This window comes from Carassius auratus, linkage group LG28B (assembly GCF_003368295.1).
Source record: "Carassius auratus strain Wakin linkage group LG28B, ASM336829v1, whole genome shotgun sequence".
In the NCBI taxonomy this organism is placed as follows: domain Eukaryota; kingdom Metazoa; phylum Chordata; class Actinopteri; order Cypriniformes; family Cyprinidae; genus Carassius; species Carassius auratus.
The window spans coordinates 5,363,644-5,375,498 of record NC_039293.1 but is presented as its reverse complement, the minus strand read 5'-3'; the positions used below and the strand labels follow the sequence as shown (position 1 = coordinate 5,375,498).

The following is an 11,855-nucleotide window of genomic DNA, read 5'->3' as shown; positions in this document are numbered from 1 at the left end:
TACAACAGTTCCCCTTTGGACAAAATGATATAACTCACAGGCCTGTTTTGCTGAAGCCATCTGCTCTGCAGCAAGGTGCCATCCCAGGAAAAGCTGTTGAAAAACTGACCCTTTTCCGACTCTTTACCTTTTTTAATTGGAAGCTCCATCCCTCAGGACAACACTTACTGGGCTCTTTATTTGCTATTTAGATCTATATGTGACATAGTACTGGCACCTGTGATCAAAACAAGTTGGTTGAGTCCATTGTCTGCTCTCATCACAGAATTTCTGAAGAATTTTCAGAAGCTTTTCCCTGACAAATTCACTCCAAAGATTCACTTTCTGGTTCACTATCCTCGATTAATCAAACAACATGGTCCACTGAGAGCACATTGGTGTCTCAGGTATGAGGCCAAACACCTGTACTTTAAACGCCTTTCATCAATTGTAAACAATTACCAGAATATTGCAAAGACTTTGGCAAAGCGCTATCAAATGCGCCAGTGTTGGGAAGCACAATCAACTGGACACCATGTCTCGGAAGATGTCCCGTACTCTTTAATAGAGATACGTTTGAATGCACTACCTCTCAGCTTAGAGAGATTATTGCAGAGGACTCTGCTGAACTGAATGATACACTCTGGAAAACCAAACAAGTGATATATGACAGAGTCAAATACACCACTGGAGACTTCTTGATCCTTGACCTTGTGCATGCTGAGGAAATCCCAGTTTTTTTGAAAGTTCTACATATTGTTAAGTACCACAGTCAGTGGAAATTGTGCGGAAGACTCTACCAAACTTGGTGCTTCTCTGAGCATCTGCATGCCTATGGTGTCCGATCAACAACTCAGTGGGTGGCCATTACACCTGGGGAGGAAACTGACTTCCATGCCCTTGACGCATACACAGATCAAGAGGACAACCTGTTCATCACACTGCTTCATCGCCCTGTGAGATATACTAAGTTATTTGTAATTTCAACTTGATTTAAATTTAGGCTAATGATTTGTTGGATTTCAGTGATGAACAGAATCAGAATCTTGTTGTTAGCGATGCAATGTGCTAGTCAAGCTTTAATTTGTGATTAACCAATACCACTCAACCTATACCATGATATTTTTCCAATGGTCTCCTGAAAGGAGAGTTGCAAGGTTATAAATTTGATAAGCTACAACATGTTTCATTTAGCTTTGATTGCAGCAATTGATCAACAGAATACACATTTTTCACAAGATTTTGTCACTTCCTGGAATGTAGCAAGGCAAGGTCTAATTGGTAAATTCATAACAATGCTTGCTATTTATTGAACCTCTCCTTCTTAATTAAATGCTTTTTTGATTCTAGAACATGAGATAGATGGAGCCACTCTTGCTGTTATCTCAGAGAGGATGTCTGAGAGGCTCTTTCCGGTCATTCGCAAACAGAGTCTGTTTCTGACCCAGTTGGAGAAACTTAAAAGCACACCAATGAGCAGGTAATCAGAATGGTATCCCATACGCCAAAACACAATCACTGTGCCCACTCTTTTACATTGATGTTCATGGTAGGTGCGCCGTATATTTTCCTGCTTTTTTGTCCTTTACCAATCACACCTATGAATTTGATAAGTCTCTTATTGAATTTCCCTTTTCTTGCTCAAATTTTATTTCTCTGTAGAGAGAACCCTCCAAGAAACATTGATAACTCCAGCCAAGCACAGTCCGGTCCAGATACCTCTTTAGTTTTTCCAACAGTGCTGAGGATGGCCATAGACAGAAGAGATTCTGATCTGAAGAGTGCAAGTAAAACAAAACTACGGAGTCTACTGATCCAGTCTCTTTTTGACCACCTCAGTAAGAAAACAATGTAAGTTGCTACTACTTGTGCCTTTCTAGCTTGATAAATGCTTGATTAATTGCACTGCAACAAATACAATATCAATACACGATTCTTGCCAGACGTACGTAAGGGTTATATGTAACAAATAGTAGAAATCTCCTGTTGTTGTTGTTGTTTTTTTCTTGGTTGCCTGGTTGCGCATATTTAGTGTGAAAAAAAGTGAACGTACAGGCCATACTATGTGTCATGTTTAAACCAACATTGTAAACATAATCATAGATGACGCCACAGGTTTTTATTTAAAAGAAAGAAAGTTGCCTGTGTATGTATCTAGGCCTAGGCAATTTATATTCTCAATACTTATTAAATTAAAATTAATATTACTTTATTGGATTTGTACTAGTTACTTGAATGCAATAACTTAATCGATCAGACTAAATTTGACATGGTCGAACCTTTTACGGCAAGCAATAATATTTTTAAGGATGGCCTAAATGCAAATTGAGGAAATGAGGAAACTATCCAGACACAGGTGGATGAAGGTTAACTAATCAGTGACTAATGAGAACAGGTACAGACTAGACAGAGCATATTTGTGACAATGTTCCCTTACCTTAGAATTCTCAGTGTGTAGTTGCTATGGCTGGTATAGTTACTAACAACTAGTATGTTTTTCTCCTTCTAATGTTAGGTACCCAACTCATCTTCAATACATTGAGCTTCTGTCAAATGTGATAATGGATTACCCATATCTAAGGGAAAGTATTGGGTCTGGATATGTAAGTTTTCAATTGTATGTAATGTTCTTCAAAATGAGTTCATAGTTTTTTCAAATGAATAATAATAATTAGAAATGAATTATTGGGGATACCAGTTTTTTTGTCAAGAATACACTTTCTAGTAGGTCCATTTGGTATTTTATTCCATGGCAGTAAACTGTTTTATGAGGAATAAAGCTCTGTATTTTCATGATGCGTTTAGGAAATTCTAAAAGGCTTTTAAATTTATAAGTCAAACTCTTCAAGAACATACTGCAAGTATGCATATACCCAAAATGCACCTGGTCAAAAAATTGTGTATACAACAAAATAAACTTGCTCCATAGGTTTTTGCAATGAGGCTGACTGTTAGCATGAAGGTAAATGTTTCATTAAAAACTACAATCTCTTGTTGTTTCAAGGATGCCCTGCTTGAATCACTCAGAAATAAGTTTAAGAAGGAAAGGCAGCCTCTTGTTGCCAACAATGAAATACAGCGACTGAAAGAGAGATGGGCAAGAAGGAAGCGACCTCTTCAGACAGCGGAAGCTTATCCAAGTACCATGGTAAAAATCTTGAATTTGGCAGTAAACTTTGTATAATTGCAATTTCTGCGATAATCCATGGACCTCATCGTCATTTTAAAGGATTAAAAATGGCAAGGCCTGCAAAATATCTGTTCAAATCCTGTCTTCATATTTTCAGCCCTTGAAATTAATTCAGTTTTACAGTATGAACATCACATGAAATATGAAAAGCAATATTATATGGAAATCAATATTTGGACATAATGAAAAGTATTATTCAATGGCATTATCTATACTTAAAACAGTGATACATTTTGAAAAATAAAACTTGTGATTTGCTTATACCTGATCCTTCTGCTATTACGAAAACATTTGGCTGTTTATAGCATTATCTCTTTTTAATGTGAAAAAAACACTAAATAATAATTTTAACGATGTATTGCCATAAAAAAATTATTCATACCCACCTATTAAATTAACTTTTTTGCATTCAGTCCTTATTTAAACATAACGTGCATCTTAAAGGCCATACTTTCACTGATTGCTTTATTATTAAGAAACTTGCATTGTGCTGCATCCTTTTTCCAGACTCCAATACTCTCCAGGAGGACAATCATTTTGGCCTTCAAAAACCCTGATAAATGTTATTTTCCAAAATGGGAAGCTAATAGTATAATAAGATGCATCTTATGTTCTACTAAAGAATTGATTGTATTGTGTATATAGTGTAATTTGTGACTACAGGCCAATGTCATGCCAAAATTTACAGTTAACTCGAACCTGGTTCCAACGAGTTGATTGGTCACTGTAAATTTCAACTGAGAATATTTTGGCTTTTTTGTAGTTATAAATAAGTCTATGCAGAATGACCATTGGTCCTTTTCCCCTCATATTTTTTAAAGTCGCTGCTCCCAATGTTGTAGTTTGAGAGTTTGTAACAATTTAACTACCCCAATAGGTTGATGCAGGAGAAGATGAAAGAAGCATCAGGGAACATCTCCGAGTAATAAAGGAGGAAACCGAGAAGCTTAGACCAAACTTGGAGCTTCTTAAAGAAAGGATGGCGCTGATAAAAATCTACCGGAGACACTTTGTTCTAACCACAGATTTAGATTATCTCTAAATTTCCATGTTTCAGACTGGCCAAAATGGTAAGTACAGTAGTGTTATTAATTTCCTCCATAGTTATGACTTATGACTAACAAGTTATGACTGTCTTTTCTACTTTGCCTTCATCTTAACATAAGCTCCTTTGGGATCTGAGAGACCGTACCAACGTTGATTGTGGACCAACAGATTCTCTCTCAGCTCTCGGTAATGGCACCTAAAATCCTTCAAGTTTCACGGAGTCCCCTGATGGAAGAAGTTCAGGTGTGTGGTTGATGACTGTGAAGATGGCAGACTGAAAAAAGGTAATTAAATCTGCACTGCTTAGATTTTCTGTGTATCACTGTCTGACACCCATATCTGCCTGAGATCATACGTTCCTGCATGTATCTGTCTTGTGTAATAATAAAGACTAATTTCTAGTTTATTAAAGGTAGTAATAATTACTGTCTTGGTAACTAATTGAAAAACAAAGAAAACTAGATAAAAGCATCCACCCATGTTATGTTAACCTAATTCTTGTTTTATTTAAAGGACTACAGTTGGAAGCAGCTATTCTGCTCTTGCCTGCACTGTTTAAGGAGGACCCGGGGTTGCTGTTTGAAGTTGAGGTGAGGCATGAACAACAGTTGACTGAGTGTAAAGCAAGTCTAATTAAAGCACTACAATTATTGCTCATTTTGCTGTGCAAATGACTTCAATGCAAACATTAGTTTTTGTTTGCTGGTCTACACAAACTATGCTGTCAAAGTTAAGAGAAAATTACATTAATTTTCAGTTAATGGCCAAAAGTATGAGCAGTTGTATGACAGGAGTTAAAATTAATTATAAAACTGATAGTTCCGGTCCTTGATTCTGATTGGTTAAGCGTTGTAAATTACTCAACAAACATATACCTGTGACTTAATTACTTTAAAGGTACATTGTGTAGTTTAAGTGTATTATTAGCTAAAATCAATGTCTTTATAATTATAAAACGGTTAGTTCCAATCCTTGATTCTGATTGGTCAATAGCTGTGTTTTATTGCACGATAAAACGGCTATGAACACTTCAACCAATGGTTCTCTATATTACTACAACACCCATAGCAACCACTCTTGGCAACCTAAACACATGTTTGTGTCACGCTGTCTAGTCTCTGTTTCCCTGGGTGTCCACTAGTGGGCTCACTTCCCCTTAGGCACTTCACCGTAGGCACTAGAAATCCTCTAGTCTGGTCCTGTCTTCACAGTAATTGCACTCCTGTTAATTGCACCAGGTGCAGCAACTCTAGTGTCATTAGTCTCCCCTATATATTCCAGTCTTTTCCTGTTGTTTGTACGGAGTCCTTACCCTTCGTGTGTCCAGCATTCTCGTCCCCCGAGATTCTTCCTGTCTGCTCGTCCTCTGAGTCCTCTCATATTCCGAGTCCCTTTTCCTGTCCCTTTCCTTTGTTTGTTTTGTTTGGACTGTCTTTTTGGTTTTGACTTTGGCTGTATTTGACAAAAGATTTGGATTACCTTTTTATTAAAATACCTGCAATTGGATCTCTCGCTATCCCTGTGTCTCTCTGGGTACACGATCGTCACAGAAGGACTCCATCAAACAGATCTAGCGGTATGTCCTTTCATGTCTCCTCTCCAGCCAGTATGGTGGAACGGAGGGCGAAATACATTAAGTTAACCACCTTCTGCCAAGAGGGCAATGATGTGGGTGCCATGGCGCTGGTGTTCTGGTCCCTGGCCGAGGGCATGGGGTACAATGATGCGGCCCTTAAAGGGGGGGTGAAATGCTCATTTTCACTCAATCTCCTGTTAATCTTGAGTACCTATAGAGTAGTACTCCATCCTTCATATCTCCAAAAAGTATTTAGTTTTATTATATTTATAAGAGAAAGATAGTCGTACCGTTTTTTCCGGAGAAAGATAGTCATACCGTTTTTTTTTTTCTGAAAAACACGAGCGGCTGGAGGCGTGAAGTGTGGGCGGAGCTAAAGAATCACGAGCGCGAGTAGGCTTTTGCGTTGAGAGCGTCTTGGAAACTGTGACATTACCGTGAGGAAAAAAACATCATCCAAAACAAACCATGGCTAACAGTCAGATTCAGCCGTATATTTATGATCCAGAATCAGATCAGATCAGACTATATTACAGCAGGACGTCTCTATGTGGTATGTATTGAAACTGTATATATCTTAGCGATTTTTGGAAAATGACTAAGTTCCACTTTTTGTCGTCTTTCTTTTTTTTTCTTTAAATGTGGGAAGTGCAGTTTGATGCCAACATCGCATGTTGTTTACTTGATGTGCTTACGCCCCGATAGTTAAGTTAATAACACAGAGATATTTGAAGCAGTTTACTCACCGCCTGTGGTTCCAACACATGATCGTGACCCTTTTTCGTTTGGACTGCATCATCCTTAAGAAATAAACGATGTGCAAATCCGGCGTCAAACTGGGCCTTGTTTGTAAAACAAGCATCTTCGAAATGCAGGGAAAAACACAAACACTTGCACAACTCCGTTGATGCTCTGTAAAAATAAACTCCATCCACTGGTAATCTGTGCGGGGTTGTCTTGCCCTGGCAACCAAAAACACACTTCTTTTGTGACATTTTGCTCTCTCGCTCTGGTCAGTGAATATCTCTGCTCTGCTCTAAGGGCGCGCGCGCTCTTCCGGGAGAAGTGCCCTTAGGACCCATATAAGGAAATTCCGCTCCATCTAACGTCACACAGACCCATACTCGGAAAAAACTTTCCGAAACTTATGACAAACCGGTTGTTTATGTTGTTTAACATGGGAATCCAACTCTTTAACAGTGTAAAAAACTCTGTATGCATGAAATAGCATTTCACCCCCCCTTTAAGGACTATTGTAATACTGGACTGGATGACTCGGTTTCCTCAGAAGGAACTGGATCAATTGGACACATTCGGGTTCTGGGAGTTTGTGTGCTACTTGCAGCATCGGCGTCCGTGGGATGCCCCAGCCACTCCTGTCTCTTCCGGTAGGATGGCCGCCAGCCCAGCGCCACTGCCAAAGATGGCCGCCAGCCCAGCGTCACAGCACAAGGTGGCCGCCAGCCCAGCACCATGATGCAAGATGGCCGCTGACCCAGTGCCACTGTCCAAGATGGCTGCCGGCCCAGCGCCACTGACCAAAATGGCCGCCGGTCCAGCGCCACGGCCCAAGATGGCTGCCGGTCCAGAGTTATGGCACAAGATGGCTGCTTATCTATCGCCTCTGTACCTGATAACAGCCACAATTGACCCTCCAGAGTCAAGTCAGGTTCCTGTTGACCTTCAGGAGTCGAGTCAGGTCCTTGTGGACCCTCAAGAGTCAGGGTTAATCACCGTCGACCTTACCAGAGTCAGGGCTAGTTCCTGTTGACCTTCCAGAGTCGAGTCAGATGCCCGTTGAATTTCCAGAGTTAGTCAGGTATCCGATTGACCCTCATAGTCGAGTCAGATGCTCGTGGACCCTCCAGAGTCGAGTCAGGTGCTCGTGGACCCTCCAGAGTCAGGGTTAGTCACCGTAGACCTTCCAGAGTCAGGGCTAGTGACCATCGACTTTCCAGAGTCAGGGTCAGTCTCTGTCAACCTTTCAGAGTCAGGGTTAGTTCGTGTTGACCTTCCAGAGTCGAGCCAGGGACTCGTGGACCCTCCAGAGTCGAGGCAGGTGCTCGTGGACCCTCCAGGTCAGAGTTAGTCACCATTGACCTTCCAGAGTCAGGGTTAGTCCCCTTTGACCTTGCAGAATCAGGGCTAGTCACCGTTGACCTTCCAGAGTCAGGGCTAGTTACCGTGGACCTTCCAGAGTCAAGGCTAGTCACCGGTGACCTTCAAGGACAGAGTCAAGTCACCGGTGACCTTCAAGGACAGAGTCAAGTCACCGGTGACCTTCAAGGACAGAGTCAAAGTCACCGGTGACCTTCAAGGACAGAGTCAAGTCACCGGTGACCTTCAAGGACAGAGTCAAGTCACCAGGGTTCTTCATGGGAGAATTCAAGTCACCACTGATCTTCATGAACAAAGGCAAGTCACCATTGATCTTCATGAACAAATGCAAGTCACCAATAATCTTCATGAGCAAAGTCAAGTCAGCACCGATCTTCTGGAATCCAGTATAAACACCATGGGATTATCAGAGTCTCGTCACTTCTCTATGGAACTACCAGAGCCTCTTCACGTCTCTGATGAACTACCAGAACCGTTCCACGTCTCTGCTGAACTACCAGAATCTCTCCTCGCCTCTGCGGAACTTCCAGAGACTCGTCATGTCTCAGTCAAACTCTCTGAGCACCCGACTGTTCCTGTTGTGGCCACGGAGGCTACCCTTAACATGCTCATGTTCTATGTTTCAGACTTGCCCAACCAGACTTGTCCTCCTGTTGGTTCGGCCGCACGGATGTGGTGGTCTTCTGCTCCGCCCTGGGGGCTTTCTGCCTCGACCACAAGGATGTGGTGGTCTTCTGCTCTGCCGTGGGGGGCATCTTGTTCAACCACACGGACGTGGTGGTCTTCTGTTCCGCCCTGGGGGGCTTCCACCCTGACCACACGGTTGTGGTGGTCTTCTGCTCCGCCCTGGGGGGCGTCTGGTTCGGCCACACGGTTGTGGTGGTCTTCTGCTCCACCCTGGGGGACTCCGATCTCGACCATACGGATGTGGTGGTCTTCTGCTCTGCCCTGGGGGGCACCCGTTCTGACCATACGGATGTGGTGGTCTTCTGCTCCGCCCTGGGGGGCTTCCGTCCCAACCACACGGTTATGGTGGTCTTCTGCTCCGCCCTGGGGGGCTTCCGCCCTGACTACATGGTTGTGGTGGTCTTCTGTTCCTCCCTGGTGGGCGTCACGTGATGTCCTTCTTGGACTTTTTTTTTTTTTTTTTTTGTTCTCCTGTCTGTGTCTTTCTGTTTCCTCCTATGGACCTGGCCCTTCGTCCCTCCCCCTGATCCTCCGCCGGTCCACCACCCTCCAGGACTCCTTGTTTTGTGTTGCACTTCTCTTGTCTCTGTTTCCCCATTTTACCTGGTCGTCTTGTCTCTGTTTCCCCATTCTACCTGGTCCTCTTGTCTCTGTTTTACCATTTTATCTGGCCCTCCGTCCCTCCCCCTGATCCTCCACCGCTCCACCTCCCTCCTGGTCTCTTTGTGTCTTTGGTTTTCCCTTGGACACAACACAACTGCGTTGCGACAGGTTTAGTCTGTCTAGTGCCTATACAGGACATTTGAACTCTGTGTCAGTACCTCACAGACCAGACGGGGATTTATCATGTCGTGTTGTGCTGCATCCAGTGTAGCATCACTGATTATAATGAGTATTTTGTCACGCTGCGTCACTCGCGTCCGTTAGACAGGGTGTATAGCCTAAATAAGAAAGTTAAATACACCCTGTCTAACGGACGCGAGCGACGCAGCGCGACAAAATACTCATTATAAGCATTATTTCTTTGATATTTATTTTAGTGTTTTGCAGGCGGCGTTCACTGACAGAGTGCTCAAATAAACACGAACTGACGAGTTAAATAGGATGTGTTAGATGAGTGATTTCTAGACGTGCATACATATAAATATATCCTGTATATAGGCCTAATATAGCCTATATAAATTATATTACATGCATGCACAGTTTAAGTCAGCTTTAATCACCTTTTTTGGTAATTCCATGAACACTGCTTGCATAGTTTATTTCGCAGTTTGATATGAAAGGATACGCACAAAGGAAGCGCGCACCGTCTTTGAGCACAGGACCGTCTGCGTTCGCTTAACTTGCACCTGATAATAAAGTGAAGTGGAGCGCGTGTCTGAAACGTTTCCTGTTCAGTCATTCTGACTGCGAATGAATAAATTCACTTCTTGTCATGAGAAAAAGTGACAGAAGCAGCAGTTGTGAGTGGATGGCCATCCCTGCCACCGTCGTAATATAATTTGAATACGTTAAACTGGAAAAAAATGATCGCTTTCGTTAATGAGCAAATTTTGACACTAATGTTTTATATGTTTTATATATATATATATATATATATATATATATATATATATATATATATATATATATATATATATATATATATATTTATTATTATTTATTTTTTTTTAAACACCGCGCCACCGGCGGTTGTTGGTCCATGACCACCGCGGTGGTAAAAATCAGCCACCGTCACAGCCCTAGTGGAGTATTGTGAAAGATCGAGAAAGTGAGTGTACTTGCATTTACAGTAGACATGTATTCAGGAGAGTCCTATATTCGTAATAAAATAATCCGTTTGAATGTCTGCTGCGATTACCTTGTCCTTTTAACACAACGTTAAGGGGTTTTCTCATGCCTATAGTCATGTCAGTTGCATCTTCCTTCCTCGTGATAACAAGTTTGACTCAGAGCCTTCCAATATAAACGTCCTTCTCTACCGATTCCAGATGACTCACTCATAAAGACAGTCTTTGCCTCCATCTTTTGGCAAAATAATATTTGTAACTTCTGCTGCTGTTTACGGCTGGACAGGGACTTTTTTTTTTTCAGCAGAAGGAATGCTTTTAGGGATTTTACTTCATGAAAGTTGAATAGATACACATTTTTCGCCTTTAATATTGGTATTGTGTGGCAACCGTTTTATAAAAGCAATAAGGTACTCGAGGCAAGTGCTGTTTTGTGATTCCTACACAGTGTACCTAATAATATTACTGCGCAAGTGCTGTTTGTCACGGTCTTTGCTGCTGCATATGTTGCTTAGTAACCTCTTTAAAACCACATTGCTTGGCAGATGAATAAATGTGTAATTTTTTGTTGCTGGTTTTTATTTTGTGAATAAAATATTAAAATATTTTTATGGAGTAAGTTTTATAAATGCAATAAGTTCTTTGAATCCATGTTTTACATTGGATGTAGAACAGCAAGGGGGTTTTAGGCACTCCGCTCCTTAAATTCACAAAAACAACTGCTTCAATGGGCTTACTGTTTTATTCAACTATTTAAGGTTTGCCTTTCAAATAAATGAAGATGGTTAATGCTATTATCCCTTCTCCCCCAGGGCCATGCTCAGACCTGCCCTCCTGACACACCAACACCTAAAATGGTGCTCAAAGGCTGCAGGGAGGGTAATCCCATGCAATACGACCACATTGTCGTCATGTTGGATGGCCAGTCCATTACTGAGGAGAGTGAGGACATCTCAATGGCACTGGGCCTCATCCTTTGCACATATTTTCTGTTTGGGATCCAATATCCTAAAGGACTGAAAAAGACACTGACCTTCCTGGAGTGCATTGTCTTAAAAATGAAGGATGCAGCCGGACTTCCCGTCACAATTAAAAGAGTGTACAGCTCAATCTGTGCATAGAGTCTCTCTGTCTCTCTCTCATATTCCATTTTCTATTTTTTCAGCCAGTGTTGTTAGTTAAAAAGCACTGATTATATTTGCAACTAAAATAAATGAATTAAACTGTTAAAAGTGTAATGTATTTTCTTTATCAGTAAGCTTTTAGTACAGGGTTTTGAATCTTTCAATCCATGATTTGGTATAAAATCGTCATTTAGAAGCATATTGACTCAAACATTGTATAATGATATGATAATGGCCTACTACCTAAAAAAAAGTTTCTATAAAGCACTATTTGACAAATGTGCTGTGAAGCTTAAGTGCCATTAATGCCAAAAGAGGTTCCCCTATAACGACCCAAAGAACCA

At 41.4% G+C, this 11,855-nt stretch overlaps 1 protein-coding gene and 1 long non-coding RNA gene across 2 annotated transcripts; both read left to right on the top strand.

The window, feature by feature from the left end:
* Positions 1-576: 576 nt before the first annotated feature.
* On the top strand, positions 577-4,211 carry LOC113067561 (uncharacterized). The gene is made up of 6 exons (XM_026239933.1): positions 577-935; positions 1,330-1,459; positions 1,642-1,830; positions 2,495-2,582; positions 2,984-3,127; positions 4,047-4,211. Exons 2-6 carry the CDS (start codon positions 1,374-1,376, stop codon positions 4,209-4,211), a joined length of 672 nt encoding a protein of 223 aa, XP_026095718.1. The 5' UTR covers positions 577-935; positions 1,330-1,373.
* Positions 4,212-4,449: 238 nt separating this feature from the next.
* On the top strand, positions 4,450-11,619 carry LOC113067840 (uncharacterized). Its single transcript, XR_003279448.1, has 3 exons — positions 4,450-4,500; positions 4,730-4,806; positions 11,200-11,619. It is a non-coding gene; the product is annotated as an uncharacterized LOC113067840 (long non-coding RNA).
* Positions 11,620-11,855: the final 236 nt, after the last annotated feature.

Excerpts from the sequence above, each read along its gene's own strand:
- LOC113067561 (XM_026239933.1), top strand. The coding sequence starts at position 1,374 with ATGTCTGAGAGGCTCTTTCCGGTCATTCGCAAACAGAGTCTGTTTCTG. Across the intron at positions 1,460-1,641 it reads AAAAGCACACCAATGAGCAG|AGAGAACCCTCCAAGAAACA; the intron begins GTAATCAGAATG and ends ATTTCTCTGTAG. Across the intron at positions 3,128-4,046 it reads AAGCTTATCCAAGTACCATG|GTTGATGCAGGAGAAGATGA; the intron begins GTAAAAATCTTG and ends CTACCCCAATAG.